General features: G+C 43.1%; 1 protein-coding gene across 1 annotated transcript; it reads left to right on the forward strand.

The window, feature by feature from the left end:
- The first annotated feature begins 575 nt into the window (after positions 1 to 575).
- baz2a (bromodomain adjacent to zinc finger domain, 2A) lies at positions 576 to 17,139 on the forward strand. Its single transcript, XM_013910471.1, has 30 exons — positions 576 to 756; positions 2,013 to 2,136; positions 3,316 to 4,212; positions 4,766 to 6,871; positions 7,036 to 7,311; positions 7,398 to 7,727; positions 7,807 to 7,867; positions 8,265 to 8,373; positions 8,524 to 8,625; positions 8,755 to 8,977; positions 9,076 to 9,098; positions 9,238 to 9,303; positions 9,429 to 9,821; positions 9,923 to 10,177; positions 10,274 to 10,488; positions 10,579 to 10,653; positions 10,741 to 10,915; positions 10,996 to 11,058; positions 11,144 to 11,288; positions 11,382 to 12,016; positions 12,101 to 12,443; positions 12,621 to 12,776; positions 12,860 to 13,020; positions 13,349 to 13,414; positions 13,516 to 13,799; positions 13,903 to 14,038; positions 14,167 to 14,313; positions 14,426 to 14,655; positions 14,779 to 14,922; positions 15,191 to 17,139. Exons 2-30 carry the CDS (start codon positions 2,013 to 2,015, stop codon positions 15,348 to 15,350), a joined length of 8,100 nt encoding a protein of 2,699 aa, XP_013765925.1. The 5' UTR covers positions 576 to 756; the 3' UTR covers positions 15,351 to 17,139.
- The last annotated feature ends 4,513 nt before the right edge of the window (positions 17,140 to 21,652 follow it).

Here is a 21,652-nt window from a genome sequence, read left to right on the forward strand (position 1 = left end):
TATTCAACACACACAAGTAAAAAAGAGGAATGTATTAATATTATTAAATCTGAACAATATAGAGATAATATGAATTGCAAAAACAAAAAAATATCATCAAATGATAATAATATATAAAAAGACAATAACATAACAAAATTAACTTAAAATATATGTCAATTAACCATAGCAATTATGTAGTAAATTATTTTAACTTTGTCTCTTTAATGCTGCTTCAATTCTAGACATCTGTAATAATAATGCAATACAATTATTATAATTCTTCATAATAAAAAGGAACTATTTTTCATGTTTTACGTGCATTTGGTTGGTAATTCTTTTACTTGTAATAGCAGATACTATTGTTAGTATTGACTAATAATAATAATAATTCCTATATTATTATAATTATCAATAATAATAGTTGTTATTATTATTATTATTGCTAAGTTTGAGCTTTTATCTATTTGTATTTATAGTTTAATGTCCTTGTTTATTTTTTATTTGTTTAGTTTTATTTATTTACTTTTTTTTGGGGTGAAATTTAGTGAACAAATGTAACCGGATGCATACGTAGTTATTGTTGGGACATTTGCTCCTGTTCGCTCTGTTCTGTGATCATGGCTGCACCGGACCACACCAGCCATGTTTGCTAATTTAAAACCCAAAGGTTAGGGAATAGTTGTTTATTATTTATCGCCTTGCCATCTTCACCCGCACATCCGTTAAGAAGAACGTTTAGAGACACCTGCGCCTTCGGGACCCGAGGACTGAAAGGTCGGACACGCTTTTAGAGAAATATCGGGGAAACTTTGGACGGTGGAAGTGTGGGAGGATCGTGATGCTCTGTGAAAATTGTCTGTGCTCGCAGCGTAAACAATGTAACTTCATCTGGCTGCTAGCTAACGTTAGCCCGTGAACAAAAGGGGAGCACGCCTCCATCTGTTAACTAGCGAGCCTGATGAGGGGGTTGATGTTGGTCATTACCGGCAGACCGGTGGATATTTATTTCGTTCGCGGAGCTCTCTATCACTGATGGGCATCATGGATCCAACGTAGCGTGGTTATGGTACCTGCTACCCGGCTATGAGCTAACATCGCAGCGCTTACTCTGGATAAACGTAAAGGATGCTATTAAGTTAGCTACGTGGCTAGCGTATGTTAGCTAGGCTCTTTTGTGATGATTTAGCTAAATAACCTTGGAACTGGAGCGGGGTGGGTTTTCGCACGGAATTTCACGTTAAAATAAACTGTCTGAATGGCTTTTTGAAGAGTTGAACTTGTATCCAACGTTATCAATGGTTAGCTCAGTTGACTCGCAAGTGGTAGAAATGGGGGTTTGTTCGTTTGAGAGCGCAGCTAGCGCGACAAGCTAACGCCTGCTATTGCAACGGCCTTACTGAAATAGGAAATCAAGTGTCCTGAGGGCTATTTATGCATTGCAGACAGCCTTTAAACGGAGAGTGGCGTAGAAAACAATTATCCAGGCCTCACGGTGTGAAATATTATCACTCCCATTGTTATTGAGCTGAGGCCGCCGGGTCTTCAGACTGTTTGTGTCTGGGCCGTACATTTATCACCGTAGACCTGAAGAGCCTGAGCTCGTGTTAGCAGCAGCAGTGCCTCATCAGCGGTAATGATGAGCTTCTATCGTAATATCCCGTTTGTCCATTACACTCGCTAGGGCCTGGCATCTGCTGTTGCTGGCTGCGACATTTTGACGGTTGTTGTTGGAGCGAAATGGTGCTGCCTGTCACAAGCCGCAGCTGCCAGAATCACCGAGGAAAGACATTTCGTGGAAGAAATAGCACGCATTACGTAGCGTCGACTGCCTTCAAAAGTGCACGAAAAGAAGCGAAAATGAATTAAATAATATGTTTGAGAGCCATTTGGTCATGCAGATTCTCACACATTTAATCCGTGCTCAGTACCTGCACCGCTTCCATACGTCATACTGTAGACTAACATTAGGTAGCAGACTGAATGAATACATTTAATAAATTAACTATTTATTTATTTTTGATGTTTTTCAGATGGATTCAAATAATCATTTCAACTATGGCACTCACTCTTCAGCAAACTCAGGACTGAAACTCTCCTCAGGGGATTCTCTTTATACTAACGGGTCCTCCATGAGTTTTCCTCAGCAGGGGAAGAGTGAGTATTTCTGCACCTTAGAATAAAATGAACCTTACTGTTTATATATATATAAAAAAAATTGTGGACTTTACCATAAAGTGGGATTAGGGGGCTTACTGAGTTCTTACTGAGAACTACAGGGTTAAAACCCTGGGTTTTCAATGGTAGGATTGTTGTTCAACTTGGAATATATCACCTTGGTAACTTAGTGCAGAACTCACCTGCTAGAGCGGTTTATGTTCAAGATAAGACAACATCAGGTATATGAATTCATCACTAGAGCATTTCTTTGGAGAAAAGACCTACAGGTTTTAGAAACTGAAATTTTTGCTTTTATTTGCTGAACATCAATTAAGAAACTCAGATTTCCCTTTTCTTCAGGTGAGACTTTATTATTCCTGATGTTTTTTTGTTTCCTGCAATGATATTTATTGTTATATTATCCTTAATATATTTATGCGGTGCTCACCTAAGCCATGAAACTGATGACATTTCCACAAACTACAAGTAGGAAAAAGTACCCTGACCGGTTTGAACTTTTTTTTGTGTGTTTGCTGTTTCCTTCTTCTCAAAACACTTGACATCACTTGGGCTGCAGTTGAAAGAGAAAGCTAGAAGTGTCTTAAGCACATCTTGACATTGAATGAACTGTAATACTGAAACGCCTGGTAACTTACGCAGCATTTTTCCCAGCTTTTCTTTCTTGCTTCAGTTAGGCCAGATGTTTTTGGCATACTGGGCCTTTTCCAGTCTTACTGACTATATCACTTAAAGTCCGCACACGTTCATACAACAATTGTAATACTATCCTTTCCTCTCTCACATGCCCACACACTGCTTTCAGTCTGTATTATGTGTTAAAACTCTTTATAGTTTTTTTTTAAATATTTTAATTTTATTCCTTTGTAACATCAGTACTCTACCTTCAGTAGATTTGTGGATGATTGGTCAAATGCTGCCATTGTCACCCTTTTAATGTGCACATGGTCATAGCTAGATTGGGAAACCCTGGCTTGATTTATGGAGTTGGTAACCATATTGACCACTTAGCCTGATTGACAAAGTGTGAAACCAGATAAGGGAATGATGTCTTGGGTATGTTGAAATTGCTTTGCAGTACAGGCCCTAGATCTCAGTGACTCAGAGACAGATTTTTACCATTATAGCTTTTTTTCAGCTTGTATTTCTTACTAACAGATATGAATGGCGAAATGAATGTGAATGGCGTCACTACTGTACTCGGATCCAGTGTCCCTGGTTCCCACCCACCATCGGCCCCTTATCCACACTTGAGCAACCACCACCAGAGCAGCGTGGGCTATGACTACTTGTGGGGAGGGCACCCTCAGTATGGCCCAGCTGTGAGCAACTCTCCTGCGCATGGGATGCATCAGAAGCAGTCTACACCTGGGATGGTTCAGCCTCAGTCACAGCATCAGTTCCAGGGTCATGGACAGTACCAGCTGAATGGGGGGATAGAAAGCTCCCATCAGGCCCCTGTTTCAGGCCCAGCGAACATGCCTCTCACGGGGAACCAGTACTGGAACAGGAGTAACCCTGGCACCCAGCAGATGAGTTATAATTCCCATGGCATGTATGGGACCTACCAGAGTCAAGCACATCCTGGGATTACACCACCACAGCATCACCAGCAGCAGTCCTTACAGGCAACCCCTCATCAGGCATCACAACAACACTTCCATTCCTCCCAGCCTCTCCCACACCACCGCCACCAGCAGCACCAGCAACCACAGCATTACGGCATGATGCCGAATGGGATGCCGTATTACCAGCATCAGCACCCGTCCCTGTCATCACCCCAGCAGCAGCAGCAGCCGCCACCACAACAGCAAACTCAGCCACAAGCCCAGGCTCAGATGATGCCTCCAGCTTCTCAGAATTTCACTCCTCCACGTGGCAGCCCTCAGCACCACAGCTTAGGCAGAGGGAGCACTGGCAGCCCTCTGCCCGTGGGGATGTCCTCGGCACAAATGATGTCACCATCAGCTGTGCAGGATAGTGGATCTCCAAAGGGCCACAGCAGGGAACGGAGCCCCCACTCTAGCAATGTGGGGATGTCCTCTCCAATGCAAGGTGACCCTTAAATATATTTTTGTTTTTTGCAGTTTCAATCAATTTAATCAATCTGTGTATAGTCTATTTCCTAATTTTAATGCCAGCTTTTGAGTGATACAAATAACTGTGATAGACTGTGTTAGTTGTTAAATGTGAATTGATTACTTGACCAACAGAAACAGCTGATGTTTTGTCCTGGTAATCAGAAAGCCAAATGTATTTAGACAAAATATTGCAATTTAATAAGTCACCTTTTAATTCCTGGAAAAGGATAAATAAATCATCAAGTGTTTAATTCATAATAAAACAGAAAATATTTCCAGTCTTAGTTAATACAGTGTTCAGTATTACGTCACTCGTTGACATTATTTATTATTGGGGACAGTGCCATTATTTAACCAGCAGGTGCCAATGTTTGACTGTTTAATGTCTGATCAGTCGAAATTATTATTATTATTATTTTTTTCACTATCTATGTTTAGTATGAGAATAAAAACCATGTGTTTCAGTGTACAACAATCTCGCATTATATTAACAGTTTTGCTATGTTTTTTTTCCCTCCTTATTTTAGGGCATACGAGGGAAACTGTCAGGGAGGTAGACACAAGCTACAACGGCAGTGATAGGTCACCTGTTGCCCAGAGGCTACCCAAGACTGATAGTCACCAATCCAAACCTCCTGCTGCTCATGTGGGTCCTCCGAGTGATTATCGTCAGCTTTCGGAACAGCCAGCAGCTCAGCGCCCAGAAATGTCTTCCCCAGTCAGAGATCCAGCTGTTAACCCACCTCCTCAGTCGCAGCTCTCTGTGGCTACAGCAAATACATCTGTTTCTTTAACCAAGTCCTCAACACCACCTCAGGTGTCTGCAGCTCCTGCTTTCTCTGGATCTCCTACATCTGAGGCTGGACCCACTATAATTTCGTCTCCTGATGTAGAATCTACTTCACCACAAATATCAACACCTCCCAGTGTATCCTTTGCTCCATCTCCAACAGCTGCTCCCAGGCTCTCTTCTCCTCCCCTGATGGTTCAAGGCCTCAGGCCTCCCCCTCCTGGCATGAGTGATATATCACCTGCAGGATTCAAGCATCTGTTAGTGGGGTCTTCATCCACCTCATCGCTTCCTGTATCACCTTCAAAGCTGTCTACACCTCTTGCTTCGACTGATAGTTTGTCTAGACCTGCAGCAGTTTCTTCAGTCTCTTCATCATTGGAGTCTGCATTTCATCAAAAGCCTGCAACTGTTTCTGGACTTCCTGTACAACAGTCGCCTCCTTCCATAGTGTCTGCATCTACTTACTCTGCACCCAGCTTGTTGGTTGAGAGGCAAATGGTTCAAGAATCTAAGCCACCTTCGATGCCACCACGTTTCTCTGATGCATCTGGAGGTCAGCATGAAAAGCCTGGACCCCCAAAACTGATTTCTGACCCTGTGGCTGCAAATTCCTCATCTGGCGGTTTAGCTCCATCTCAGATGTCTTTATCGGGACCTTCAACCTTAACACCACCTGGCCCTTGCTCATTGCCATCTGCATCACCCTCTTCAGTGGAAAAAACTCCTCTAGTTGGCAGTGAACCAGCATTCACACTGCAGGGTCAGAAATACACTCCTCAAGCTGTTGATTCGGGTCTTTCCATTGCTTCATCACCACCAGGGGGCATGAATTTGCCCTCGATCACTGACCATGTAAGTCCTACAGTGAGACCTCTGTCTACCCTACCTCTTCTAACCACTCAAGCCTCCAGGACTGCACCCCTGCCCAGCCCTCCTGCCTTGGTGTCTGTGCCTCCTGTAACGGGTACATCTTCTGGAGTGGTCCAAAGTTCTGACCTTGAGCGACATCCTCCTAACACCGCTCCTCCTCGTGTGCTAAAGCAGTCACCTTCCAAGTCTGAGCACCATGGCCATTGTGAGGACAGGAAAGCATTAGCTGATAAAAGAAATGAAAACGCAGAGGAACACCTCCCTTTGCTTGATTCAGGCCTGGTAAGGATGCCACAGCTGGAAGCACCTGAGAGTGATAAATCTGAAAGTCAGCCACCCAAATCCCTCTCTGAGCTTCCTGGGAAAACTTTACAAACCACACTCGCTCCTGATCAAAAGCCCAAGAATGGGCAAACAGATTCTGAAAATCACCACATGCCAAGTGATGTCTGGGCAGCAGAGGACTGCACGATAGACCAAGCTCCTCTCAGAAAGTCTCCATACCATAGCAGGACAAGCTTTGCAAACTCTTCGCATCCGGCCTCTCAGTATGATGGCAATTCAACCTGCAACACCCCCTCTGGAATCAGTGTCGACTCTACTTTAGAAAAGACCTCTCTTTTAGGCGGTGATAGCTCATGGATAGAGGACTCGACTCACTTTGACAACAGCTTTCACGTGAGAAAGGGCAATTCTCAGTTTGACAACACTTCCTGCGCAGAAGAGGAGCCATCTAGTATATTTGACAACTCTGTAGATAGCAGCTTTTCTGTGGAAGACTCCAGAGACAACACATTAGACTCCACCAGGGAAGGAGAGACCTCAGAAGCAGAAGAAACCAGGAACAGCTGCGAAATTACAGGAGAATCAGTGATGGAGTCTTCTCTAGACAACACCTCTCAGACTGAAGAGCCTCCTGTTGATTTGAGCGATGTGTCCAACACACACTCGTTTGTGTCATCTCAGCAAGGTACAGTTATTTCTTTTCTGATCATTAAAACTAGTATGGCATCATTTGACAGGAAGAAGTTGTCAGTTTAAATAGAGTATTATTCTTTATCAGAATATTCTTTTCTCTGTTGGAACTGTACGCCTAACATCACTTACTTAGTCTTGAGCTCTGTTCATTCTCAGGACCTGAAGCAGGCTGGGATCCCAGAGGACATGATACACCAGACTCATCTGGAGGCATTAATACTAAAATCGCTGCTGATGACACAATGACACCACCAAGTTTCAAGATGAGAGATGAGAACTTCATCGCCTTCAGTACCCCAGCACAGAGCCCTGCTGTACACCCACTCCAACAAGTTACTGATCAGACTTTGCCAGCTGCCGGAGGAAATCTGAAAACCCCAGGGAAACCACGCAAACCTCGAACTACTAAGGCAATATGGATTAAACCTGCAGGTATTTAACAGTCGACTTCCAACAGAGTGCTATTCTAATAGTATTAGATTTTACCTTACAATATTTTTTTTCTCTTTTGTGTTCAGCTCCAGAGGAGGTCCAGCCGAAGCCTCGGGGTCGAACCCCAAAGGTGGAGAAAATGAAGTCTAACGAACAGGAAGGGACTAATGTGGAGCCAGCTAAGGGCAGAAAGAGAAAGAAGTCTCTAAAGGTTGATGCGCACGAAACATCTGGGGAGGCTGGGCCTTCCACAGAAGAGGTTGATCCAATAACAGCCACGATTGACGCTGTTTTGGCCAACGCTTCATCTATCAGCGCAACAGTCGAGAAAGCCAAGAAGATGAAAAGGGTGAAGAAACAAGATGCAGAAACAGCTGCTGATGATGCTGATGAAAACGACGACAGCTCCACTGCAGGTAATGAAAAGGAAATTTTGTTGAAAGAAGATGTCACTGTTTAAGAGTTTGATGGTAAACCTTTGGTTTGTTGGAACAGGTGAATCTGGCAGACGAAGAGTGGCAACAGAGGAGCAGGTCCAGTTCCCTCTGCTGCACGGGTAAAGTTTCCTTTTACTGTTTATTGAGCTTTTACACGACACAAATTCAGTCAGAACTCATCATATAAAAAAAAATTCTAAGTCAACACAGTCAAATATTCACATGACAGAAGCGCTATTTGGATTTGGTGAGCACCCTTATCTTTGCTGAAGCTTTAATAACTGATGTCAAGTTAAATTATTATAAAAACGTCTTCATTAACACAGTCAATTTTTCAGTGAGGTTTTGTCCTTGCTAGCCAAATGTGATACCATGGAAACCTAGATGTAAACAAACTAGACCAGACGTATATCTGGAAGGATGATAAATTCATATTTGTTGTTTACAAAAATATCCTTAAATTAGTTGGAAAAAGGTATGACAAGACTGTAATGATCAACGCTGTTTTAATTGTAGTTGGAAGAGAGAGATTCGTGTGAAGAAAATGGAGAACCGGATGAAGGGCGAAACTTGGTACTATACTCCTTGTGGAAGGAGGATGAAACAGTTTCCAGAAATTATCAAGGTGAATTTCCCAGAATTTTTAAATTATTCTTAAAAAGTTATTTGAAACTCTTAAAATCATGGTTTTCTCATTTATGGTTTTATATTATGTTAAAACTCTGATTTTTGTCTCATGCTTCTCCGGCTGTGTCTTTATTACTTAATGACACAGTACTTGAAGAAACACACAGACAGTGTGGTCACGCGAGAACACTTCAGCTTCAGTCCACGCATGCCTGTTGGAGACTTCTACGAAGAGAGAGAAACTCCCGAGGTCTGTATATTTTCACATTAGAACTATAAAGTATTCAAATACTCAACAGTTAAACTTTAGGTATTACAAATGCTTAAAAAATATATAGGAAAATTGTTTTTGAAAGTCTGTTTTCTCTGTGTTTTATAGGGTGTGAAGTGGGTCCTTCTGGCTAATGAGGAAGTTCCCTCTATGATCATGGCCATCACTGGTCGTCGTGGTCGACCTCCAAATCCCGATAAAGAAAAACCTCGCAGGGTTCGTGGGGTAAAGGGAGGACAGGTCCGTCGCCCCGGTAGACCTCCTAAACCGAAGATGATTGATTTCCTTAGCAAGGTTGATGCCAAGCTGCTTAAACGACTTGAAGCCAAGGGTGAGTAAAGAAGTTGTGCGTAATGTCTTTGCTCATTATATAAACTCATTCTTTCTACTGCGACTAAATAATTTTTAATTCCCTGTGTTTAAAAATAGAAGCTCTCACAGAGGAGGAAAAGGAGAAATTGGCTAAAATCAAAAAGAAAATGAAAAGAAAGGTATGTAGATCAAGTTGATTGTAATCCTGATCTGTTACGCTATTCATTTATCATCCTGATTTTGTTGGTGCCGTTTATTTATTGTTGTTTTTTTTTTTAGGCAAGAATGAAGAGAAGGGAGGATGCAAAGATTAAGAAAATGAGAGATGAAAAAAAGAGAGCAAAGGTAAAGAAAAATACTTAACACTCGTGTCCTCAGACGCACATCTTTATCACTTCCACGTCTTCATCATTTTGTGTTTATTTCTTATTTTATTTTATTTTATTTTATTTTATTCATTTTTGTTTTAGCTCGAGCAAGAGGCCCAGCACCTAGAGGCAAAGGCTGAACCAACTGACCCATCAGCGCCACAGGCTTCACAGCCGGCATCAGAGTCTGCTGCAGAGCCTAAGAATCTCGGCCGGAGGAGGTCAATTAAGGTTGAGCCCACCCCACCGGTTCAGCAGACTGACACGGAAAGGGTGGCCCAGGGTAAGAGGGTGCTGGGGGCTCGGAGTAAAGCCAAGGCCCTGGCTAAAGCTCAGGCGGAGGCAGAGGCTGCAGCTCAGGCTGTTCTGGCTGCTAAGAGGGCAGCAGAGCGGAGAGCACAGGCCCAGCGACGGATGGAGGAGCGGAAGAGGCAGCAGTTGATAGCCGAAGAGCTGAAGAAGCCCACAGAGGATATGTGTCTCACTGATCACAAAGTGAGTTTTAATTTAACCCCCTTTTTAGAAAAAAATTTTTTTTTTTTAAATTTTGATGTAAAAACTGATGTTTTGTGACCTTTGAACTTTGTTTCCAATAGCCCCTCCCGGAGCTGTCCCGTATTCCTGGTGTGGTGCTTTCTGGAACAGCTTTTGCACACTGTCTGGCTGTGGTAGAGTTCTTACACGGGTATGGAAAGGTGATCGGTCTCAACATACCCAAGGACATCCCCAGCCTTGCTACCCTGCAGGAAGGCCTCCTGGGCCTGGGTGACAGCCAAGGAGAGCTGCAGGATCTACTGATAAAGCTGGTGGAGGCTGCACTACATGATCCAGGCCTACCATCGTATTATCAGGTGTGTGTGATACACTTCAAGCATTCTGCTTATTAATGTAACCCCATTTGGTATGTGGCGGAAACCCGTTAGTCTGAGTTTTTCTTTAATCTCCAGTCGGTAAAGATCCTTGGGGAAAAGCTGGTTGAGTTGGAGCTGAGCCGCAGCACAGTTTCAGAAGTACTTCGCATTTTTTTGGAAGCTCATGGCTATGAGACAGAAGTGTGCAACACCCTGAGAACCAAACCATTTCACGCCCTGCCTCCTGACACCAAGGCAGCCATCCTGGGTTTCCTTGTGGAAGAGCTTAACAGCAGTAACACTGTGATCAAGTATGTTCAAGATGATTACTTGTTCTAAGACTGCTTAAAGGGAGAGTTTACTCAAGAAATAGTAAGATCAGTGTTTGTTTTAAATTTCAGTGATATTGACAACACAGTGGAGAATATGACAACCTACAGGAAGAACAAGTGGATCATTGAGGGGAAACTCCGAAAGTAAGATCAATGTTTTTAAACGCTTATTTTCAGTTCTGCTACTTATCCAAGCAGTATTAAATGTTGGACTTGTTTTCCTCCTGCCAGGCTGAAGGCGGCGCTATCACGTCGTACAGGACGCTCAGAGGAAGAGCTGTGTTTTGAGGAGAGGAGGCGTAGTGCAAGAGTAGCTGAGGAGGAGAACCTCAGCCTGGAGGAGAGTGGTGTAATCCTTGAGAGAGGGAACCGCCGTGCACGCAAAGAAGAACCCAAACTCAGTGATGTATGTTTCAGCTCTACTGTTTTAACTACAGCACGATCACGCATGCACTTGAGACTAATTGAACTCCTTCTTTGCTGCAGAGCGAGAGCCCTACCAATGCTAGCATTCCAGAGCTTGAAAGGCAGATAGATAAGCTAACTAAGGTAAAGCTGATATGACACAGGCACAGTGCTGTATACATGTTTGTTGCTTAATATTAAATATTCCTTTGCTCTTAATCCTCCACAGCGCCAAGCGTTTTTCCGTAAAAAGCTGCTACAGTCATCTCATTCCATGCGGGCCATACTGCTGGGGCAGGACCGTTACCGGCGCAGATATTTGGCCCTACCTCACCTTGGAGGAGTTCTCGTCGAGGGCCCTGAAGAGCTGCTGAGTAAGTCTGAGTCTAAACTCGAATATTTATGCTTTATAAACCCTTGACTTGTCTGTCGTCACTTCAGCATTTCCTTACTGTTCTATCTTGTAGCTTCTGGAGAAGTCCTTATAGCGGAGGTGCCTGTCACCTTCCTTAAAAAAGAGCCCAAAAAGGAGCCCAAAGTTGAGGAAGCTCCCTTGCCAACCACTCCTCCTCCTACTCTGCCTTCCTCTCCGACTTCTGCAACCCCAGGCCAGGCCCAGACCTTCTCTGCGGAGGAGGAGGATCCCCTCCCGGGCACTGCATCCCTCATGAGCAGGCCGAGAGGACGCGGACGTCCCCGGAAAATCAAACCTGAAGTCGAGCTTCACCTCCGCACAGCAAAAATCCGCCGTCGGCGTAGAAGTAGCGTCAGGTCCCGGAGTGAGGAAGGGCCAGGATCACCAAATAGCGGGACACAAGACCTCACACAAGCGGCTTTCCAGAGCTGGCTCAGCCAATCACAGGAAGCAGTGATGAATGGCACATGCTCATCAGCAGGGGAAGCTCCAGAGGGTAATCGACCGGAGGAGAGTGTTAAAGAGATGGCAGAGAAGCAAGGACAGTGGTTCAACCTGCTCCCCAAACAACCGTGTGATGATAACTCTCTGACTGAGCTCCAGACGCCCACTTCACCCAGCTCACCCCCCAAACTTCTCCCGCAGATCCCGAGTGCTCTGTCTGCACTTACTGCTCCACTCGTACAGGTTAGCCACCAGAATGATGATAGTAAATATTACAACAATGCACAGTCTGTATAATGTAAAAATCAATAATCTCCTCCTCCTTAGCCGGACCCACTTTTGCCTTGCCTACCTCCTGCTGACCCTGTGGTTCCAGCACCACCAGCACTACAGGACATTCCACCTACAGGCCCTGGTTGTGCTGTCCCAGCCAGTTCTCCACCAACAAACCCTCAGCTCCTTCCAACTCCCAATCCTCCAGCTCCATCCACTCCTGCCACACCTGCCAGACCAGCTCGCAGGCGAAGGAGAGGCAGCAGAGGCAGCAGTCCTGCCCGCAGAGGGCCCCGTGGAGCTGCAGCAAAACGCCGCGGCCGCCCACCAAACTCAGTTTTCCAGGAGCTTGAACAGCAGTACTTCACACAGCTAGTGGTCAAGCCTATCCCAGCATGTAAGTACTGAAATGTATCAGTTTTACCTCAGAAATTATTTGAATTCCATAAATATGCATGAAGATTTCTGTGGCCTTCACTGTTTTCTGGGGTGACATACTCTTCCTGTGTTTGTGGTTTCTTTTTTCACTTGTTTAATGTGTTTAATTTTGCTGCTTTTTCTTTCCCCCCTCCAGCAATGGTGCGTGGCTGGTGGTGGATCAAGACCCCAGAGGAACTGTTTATCACCTTGCAGTCCCTCCATCCAAGAGGCATCAGGGAGAAGGTGCTCCATAAGCATTTAGCCAAACACATGGAGAGCTTGGCCGAGATATGCACCAAACCGATTAACGGTGAATGTTGTTAACTGGATCATTATGAGCTTTCCCATAATTGTGCCATATTTGTTCTCATTAAGATTTTCTCATCCAATTAGACCCAATCTTTGAGTTGAAGGTAGAAGAGAAGGATGCTCTGCTAGAGGCTCTGCAGCAGCCCTGGCAAGTGCAGGAGAAAACAGTGGAGACAGACATCAGCGCACTACAGTGGGTGGAGGACCTGGAACAGCGGGTTATTGCTGCTGACCTCCATTTGAAGGTAGAAAATCACAACTAAAACCACACAATAAAACAGAACCACTCTGTATTCTTAAAGCTTTAACAGGAGTGAATTAATGTGATTTAAAGAAAATAAAAGCAGGAAATGTTTGCACAAGAAGTTCATATCCTCTGCAGACCTCGATATCCCTGCTTTATGTGTGTCTCTGCTGTCAAAGAATTCATACAATGCTCCAGGATGCAGTTTTAGGTTTGAATATGCGTAAACTTTAAATGGCAACAAGAAAAGTATCTAAGTTACAACAAATGTGCATGTAGATTTTTTTAAATTTTTTGTAGTAAAACTTATTTTATTTTGTTTTTTCAAGGCACTTCCTCAGAGCGCTATGACCGATGCTGAAACAACCACAGACGCACCAATGGCCGAATTTCAGGTAAACCTTAAAACACTGATAACACATTTCCTCTGTTGAAACCCGATGTGTTAAAGTCAGTCACTGATACTTAAATTCCTCCTATCTCTGTCTCCTTTAAGCCCTACACAATCCCAGATCCAGACTCCACACGCGATGACCTCCAATACTACGAACATGACGCTGACCCACGTGACGACTGGATCGTGCGAACCAAGAAGGAGTGGTCTGGCTTACCGCGAATCGCCACACACCCGCTGGACCTGGGCGTGCTGCGGCTAGCCAACCTCGAGCGAAACATCGAGAGACGCTACCTGAAGGAGCCGCTCTGGAACCCCGCAGAAGTGATGCGCCTCGCTCCTCTCACTCCCACACCTGGAGAGGAGCATCCCATGGATGTCATCAGGTGAGAAAAACAACCTGGACTAAATGGGATAAATGAATCCTACATTTCATATGCTACACTTTTTTTCTTTTTTTTGGGGTTAACTAATTTTCTTCTGTTCCAGTCTGGAAAGTGAAATCACGTCTCGACTGCGGACATGGCGTCAGGCTTTAGACCGCTGCCGTAGTGCTCCCCAGCTGTGTCTGTGTTTACTTCAGTTGGAAAAGGCCATTGCTTGGGAGAGATCTGTGACTAAAGTGGTAAGAAATCTTAGAAATGCCTGGTTGGACTTAATTTCACTAAATTCTTCTCAAACTCCTAAGGTTTCTAACCTTTATGGGATAAATGCTTCTCTCTTTTCTTTTTTTTTTTCTTCTTTTTTTTTAAGACCTGCCAAGTTTGCAAGAAGGGAGACAATGATGAGTGCCTGCTGCTGTGCGACGGCTGCGATCGTGGCTGCCACATGTACTGCTTGCGGCCTAAAATCACCCAGATTCCAGAGGGAGACTGGTTTTGTCCCACTTGTGTCGCTAAGGTGAGAACTCCTCTTGTCACTCTTGACGTCATAACACTTTGAGCCGTTTTTCAATCTTAAGATCGTATCCCTGAAATTGCTTCGTTTTAAGAAATATTCTCCTTTTTTGTAGGATGAAGACGATTCACTGCGCTTGTCCAAAAAGCGCACCAGGGTGAAGAAGAGACGTTACGAAGACGACAGCTCCGAGGACGAGGTGACAACACGACGCAGTGGCGGAATGACGACACGGCACAAAGACGTGACGACACCTCCCTCATCTTCTCGTCACTCCGGAGAAGGAAGCAGCGCTAAACGGCGCCGCATGACAACACGCAACCAACCCGACCTCACCTTCTGCGAGTGAGTCCCACCTGCCATGAGTGCACCAGCTCTGCATGATATGATTTTAAAGTCTTCTGAGATGTTTTGACAGCTACATTGCGGGGGATTCGTGTTAATACTCTTAAAAAAAATTCCTGCCAGGATCATTCTAATGGAGATGGAGGCTCATGCAGACGCCTGGCCATTCCTTGAACCTGTCAATCCCCGACTGGTGCCAGGTTACCGCCGAATCATCAAGAACCCCATGGACTTCCTCACCATGAGAGAAAGACTGTTACAAGGAGGGTAAGTGCTGATAATGCTGCACGTCTCATTAATGCAAAGAAGCGTAGGGTTCACTGCATTGCAGTGGGGGGGGGGTAGTCTTTCTCTCTCTCGCTCTCTTATATGAGAACTGAATGGAAAAGCACAAGAGTCTTTAGATCACAATGATGTTAGATCAACTGCTCTTACTTTATACAGTTCAATGATTTGGATTTTTCAGACATTTTTAATCCCTGCCAATCATTTGTCCCTTGTTCTAAGCTTCTCTGCCTGTTTATCCTCATCTCAGGTACCTCAGCTGCGAGGAATTTGCAGCAGATGCTCAGTTGGTCTTCAACAACTGTGAGCTCTTCAATGAAGACACGTCAGAGGTGGGAATGGCAGGACATTCGATGAGGCGTTTCTTTGAGAGCCGCTGGGCGGAGTTCTACTCAAATAAGGAGAAATAGGAGCCTACGACGATCCCCGCTGATGGTGGGGCTGTAGACTGTTGGTGCTTTCACCGTCCCAGTCACACACTCTCCATTACTGCTAAGACTGTCTGGAGTTTCTTCCAGCTATGTGTATTCTCTGTAAAGGTATATATGTATAGATTTTGGCTATTTGTCTGTTATTGTTTCCTCTACCGGCCTAACCTTTTTCTAAGGGCCCAAAGCTGAACTGGGTTGAACTTGTACCCATTCCCCATCGCAGATAACGAGAACGAGTCTCTGTTCACCTTCCATTGTTCCGTGTCTCCGCATCTTCACCTCAGCACCTCATTTTTGTTAGCGTTCTCCTGTCATGTCCTTTCACGTGAGCCCCATGTCGTAGCAAGGCCTTTGGTCAAGCCCCGCTGTGGGTTGATGACGCGGTCTCAGGCCCTGAGTATTTTGGCCCTCAGACTCACCCTGAAGGTCAGGGACCGATCACACTATTGCAGCCATCATGCTGGATACTGGACCTGCTTAGCCACCACTCAATGACTAAACGTATCGAAACTCTTCAGAGCTTGGGCCATTTCTTACCTGTTCATTGGAAATGTAATGTAACGTGGTCTTATGCCTAGAAGTAATTTTTTTGCTCAATATATTTTTATTATATATTCTATATATAAATATATATAAAGATTACAATAGCTGGGATTATTTAATAGCAATAGCTTGTAGTGAATGTGTACAGATTACCTTATAGAGATGTCTAGATGATTTATGAAAAGGCCAGTTAAACTAAAAGGAATCTGTTTCTGGACTGTCATGAGTAGACGTTGTATAACCTCCACTTAAAGTCTTGCACGCACACGTGAAACACTTTTCCACCACCACACACAAACATGCACACAGTCCCACACAAACACACAGACACACACCCATCTCCTGCTGCTGTGTGAAAGACACTGGTTTCCGGAACTGGAGGATTTTTAGTGTTGGTCGGTCAGTCGTAGACTATTTATTTCACTTTCCTGTCTGATAAGAGTAAATATTCAGCTAGCTACACCTGATCTGTGTCTCTGACTGTGTGCAACCAAAAGGATGGCACTGTAATTTTAAGCACTTATTAAATAGTCCGTTTGCGAGAACACACAATGAAAGTTTGCTTTTACACTGTAATCAAGATTGACAGGAGTATATTAAAGCTTCAGACCTGCAGTTCTCTCACACACACACGTTTTTCTGTAGCTCATCTGACCACACGAACACCTCTGAAAGGCTACAGTAGGCTAAAATCCTCTCTTTTTAAAGACTAGAATTGCAAAGGAGCTGACGATGAAGTGCTGGGCACAGTGCTGCCTGGGTTTCAACCTTACATTCCTTTTATTGATACATATTTTTTGTGCTGTACACGGGCCAATGTACAATGTTGCACGGCATGGATGGTGTGCTATGAAGGCGACAGGATGACTCCACAGTCTGGGTTTTATTTAAACTTGTTTCTTACACTGAACTCGACACCGCTGATAGGAAATAAACGTGGATGTTCCCTATTACACTTAAAGGGACAGTGGTTTGTTTGGTTTTTTTTGGTTTTTTTTTCAAAAAACAACAAAAAAAAAGGACAAAAACCAAATGTGGTGTTAAGTGACTTTTTAATAATGTACAGTTTTGGTGACTTTAAATTTGTTCCTTTATATTTTTAGGACCAATTCATCATTTTTAAGAGGAGGTATTACAAGACTCTGTTGTATTAAGGTGATGTAACACGTGTGCATCTGTAGAATGTACTGTGAGTTGAATAAAGAACCACATCTAGTAGAAAGTACTTATTTCTGTTTTGCCCTTTCTCCACGGAGCTTTATATCTGGATGCTTACATCTCTTCTCTGTCCGTCTCCCACTCCGCAGTTGTTCGATTTCCTTCAGGTGCTTCAGTTTTATCCTAATCTGGAAAAACTACCTAGTAACTGGCTATTTAACTGAAAGTTTTAAAGGTTCTGCTTGCAAAGTTCAATAGAAAAACTATTATATGTTCTACTCGAGCAGTTGGGTATACAGCTCCAATCTTAAAATCTTAGAACTGCCGCTCGCTGGATATTCTCTCCGTTGTAGACAATTCTCTGTAAATCTCAGACGTACTCGGATCATCTTGTACTAAAAACCATAAGATCGCTTAAATTGCGCATCTTCCAAATTCAATGCTCATTTTGAACTTCAGCAGGTCATCTTGACCATCTCTACACTCCTGAATGCATATAAATAACCTTTAATGCCAAACAACTGCTTCCCCTCTGACTCAACCATTCACAGAAAGCTAAGCAGATAATATAAACGCTGGATGGATTTATTTCCTTGTAGATTTCCTGATACCACACACTGAACCACACATCAGCACACAGTTGAGGTTTCATATTTGAAATATGTGGTATGTTTTTGGTGGAATCAAAACATTTCTGTATCACCACTTTAGTTACTTTAACTGTAACGTTGACACCAGTGTTTCTAATTTCTTTGAGAGTGTGCTGAAAGGCTTGCCCATATCAGGATTACTTAAATATTGGGGATTAGCCAAACAAACAGGGAAAAAAAAGAAGCGTAAATCCTGCTCTCTTTTGTGTGTACATACAAGGAGCACATGCAATATAAGAGTGAAGAAGGGCTTGAAACCGCCGAAGTGTGGCGAAGTGTTTTCTTGCAGGACTGTGCAGCTCCCTGGAGAGTCCTGTCTGAAGCACATGCTGTTGAAAACATCCTGCCATCAGGCCCAGCTGCTTTGCAATAGAAAAGATCGGAGTTCAGTGAACACTTGCTTGCAATTCTTGATATTCTACACTTTCATCTGGGAAGCATCTAAAGACAAAAATATGTGTGTGGTAAAGTTAAAATGTAAAAATGTGTATATCGTGTCTCCTAGAGCATCTCTTCCCATTACCCCTCACTCCCAAATCCCTTAGCTTGCACTTTGTATGAGCGTGTATATGCGGGTGTGTATGTGAAATTGTGTCAGTGTCAGCAGTATGGGCGGGGGGTTGAAAACTCCCCACGCCAGCGGGTTCCAGTGCGCCCTCCGCCCGTCCTGCTCCACAAATTTGGGCTTATCCCCACAAAAGGGGGGATAACAGTTACACAGTTGCTGTAGGGAGGAGGGGGTAATCCACAACATAATGGGGCACACCAGCACTCCTCCTCCCCACCTGCCCAACCAGTTCATTCTGGACTCACTCTGCTAGATTTGAAGGCTTTTGATGCTTGGAGGTATCAGGAAAATCAGATTGGACTCCAAACATTTAGATACTCTAAATGAAAAACAACTAAAAAAATAACATGTTAGAAAAAGAAAGAAAGAAAACAAGCGTCAGAGAGGTGATTAATCTGAGTTTTGACGTAAACCAAAGAATTCTGTCTGCTTTGGTGTGTGTTTCATATCAAAGAGCGAAAATGAAAAGAGTGCATAGACGCAGCATCTCAATAGGTTCTATGGCAACAGCATCATGAAAGAGTTTGTCCCCATGGTGATCAGAGCGGTACCTCACAAGTAGTATGTAGAGGAGGGGGAAAAAACCCTGAGCCTGCCGACATCAAATCTGAGATCTTTGGGTAAAGTGTCAACAAAACAGCAGGCATTTGTTTGCACCTTTAACCTGTAAATATGCTGCTGCATAAGATGGAAAGAGTCCCTCTGCTTCACATTGGAGCCTGTTGAAACCCAAATTTCCTTCCAGGAGGAAAAGCTTTTATCACATATTTATCCACTGAACAAATGCAGTGCATACACCAACAGCCTAAGGTTTTGGTGTTTTCTTGGTGCTCTTGTCACTAATTGGCTCTTTCTATAACTGATATAAAGGCTGAACGTCTGTTTTCCAGGTGCTCAGAACACGCTAACGCAGGTCATCCAACAGGAGAAAGCAGGAACAAAAACAACTTTATCCTGTGGTAATTTTTCCACTGTTGAATGTATCTGTCATGCTGTTGCACAAATGTAATTTAATAAGGAAACAGCCATACCAGCCAGCCCTTTTAAAATGTGCTTTGTAAAAGGAGCGCTAATGTTAGCATACTGAGATGGTGACAGTGACAATGGTACCATGGTCATCGTAACAGAAATGGCTCTTTTCGAATTATCATAAACACATAATAATGATGTCAGTGTTTTTACTTTCAAGATAAATATAAAACACACAAATATTTAAATTTATAAGCTAGATATAGGTTTCAGGTGTGAAAGGTGTAGCCAAGTGAGTTCCTCAAATGGCCAGCAGGGGGCAACTCTGGTTACAAAAAGAAGTCTGGTTGTATAAAAGTAATTTTTACAGATAAAACAGCCTTTCATTTCCGTTGTCCATATCCTTAGTAAATACCTTAACAATGTCTTTTTAGGTCTCAGGAGTTAGTTTCAAGTCTTACATGATGCAACATGAAGTTTATTTAGAAAGCTGCAGCTCTCATTTGAGTAAGGAAGCAGGTCGTGCTTTCAGGTGGGATTCACAATTTGCCTGTGAGCAAAACAAACCAACTAATAAACCAGCGAATAGATTTGCTTACAGGCTTTTTGGAAAACCTACAGCCTATGGGATTAAAAACATTTCCTGGCACTAGAGGAGTTAGGGAATCATCAGTTAAATATCTGTGCCAAAGGATTCGGCTTTTGATCCCATAACTCTGTGAATTTGTGGCCTGCCTAGTCTGCAGGTCAACATTACATTAATATTGTCCATAAATCAATACATGACAAAAAAAGAAAAGAAAAGAAAGTGATCACAAATTTATGATTTATTTCTCATACTGTTTATAATATATAATTTTTTTTTCATTGAATGGTTTCAACCTTTCACATTCACTTTATAGTGTCATTAAAGTTTGGAGATCTAAAAATGAACAGTATTTTACTTTATGATTAAACTAATTTTCAAAACTGAATGATTCGTTTTTAATAATTTATTGATAAATATTTAATACTTTCCTGCAAAACTTTCACTCTGCTGTGAATCCAGTGAACTGGATTGGGACTGTTTGCAGGTTTGTTATGGCCCTCTGGTCCGATTTTTACCACCTCTGTTTTGCACTTTTCATGGTATATGTCCATAATAAAGAAACATGTGACTTAAATAGACTTAAAGTTTAGTTCAATTTGTCTTCAGGACTATTAATTTTTTTCCCCCTGTCTTTGAAGGCAATCTAGCCTCCTGGGTCTGCATTTCATGTTAAGATATAAACTGAATATAAATGGGTTGCCACAGCAGGTAGCACTGCATGTTTGATTTGACAGCTTTCTTATCTGGGTCTCCTCCTGGGATCAAACCAGTGGGTCTTTTGCCTTCTAAACCACTACACGATACATGAACTAGCTGTGAATGTGAGTTATCTGGAAACTGTCCTCTCTATACTGGCCAAAGTGACTCCAGTTAGAAAATTCATGAAATGCTTCTCATAGTTCTTTGAAGATTTTTTTACAGTAGTGAAAGTCAGTGAATGTTTAGGAGTAAAGTATGCAAATGGACTGATGTGTGTGCATTACTTGATAAGGCCTGATGTGCACTAGAAGGAGAGGGCGAGGAGGAGAGAGAGAGAGAGAGAGGGAGGAGGCTGTTCTCATCAAAGGACCTCTCGCACACTCAGGTTAATCAGGGAGGTAGCAGGAACCTTGAAGTCCTCAGAGACCACCAGTTACACAGAGACACACAGAGAGACCGACCAACAGAAAACTGCCTGAATAAACCTACTTGTTGGGTTTGAAATGACGTGGCGTGAGGTAAGCATGTTAGGTTAATGTATTAATGTTTAAATGTGTTATAATTTACATGGGATGGAGTTGAAATCTTGTCTATTTTAGTAAAAAATGTCTCTTTATTATTAGGCTTTGCGTACAGAATATTAACATATAAATATAATCAGTAATTTTACAACTAAATGGATTAAAACAACATTAAGCTGGTTACGTTGAGAGTGTTTTTAAGACATATTTTGAAAGAAAAATATGGATAAATATCATTTGCAGCATAGAGATTACATGTTCATCATGCTCTGATGATTAAAATCTTTATTTATTTATTTATTTATTTATTTTTACCTGTGTTCTGTTTTTATTTAGCTAAAAATGTAACAATATATTTAGAGGAGTAGCTAAAGCCCAACTTGTTTACATCCCTTTTCTATGAGGAGCTACGTAGTCGGCAATTCTGGCACGCCATGCTGGCAGAGCTCCTCGGCACCCTGGTGTTGGTGAGCGCTGTGCTGGGTGCCTCTGTGCCAGGCCCTGGAGATGCCCCTGGAGGACCCCTGTATCCAGCGGTGGCAGTGGGTGTGGTGATTGTAGCACTGGGACACTGTTTTGGAGAA

This window comes from Pundamilia nyererei, unplaced genomic scaffold (assembly GCF_000239375.1).
Source record: "Pundamilia nyererei isolate P.nyererei 1_Seehausen unplaced genomic scaffold, PunNye1.0 scaffold00044, whole genome shotgun sequence".
In the NCBI taxonomy this organism is placed as follows: Eukaryota; Metazoa; Chordata; class Actinopteri; order Cichliformes; family Cichlidae; genus Pundamilia; species Pundamilia nyererei.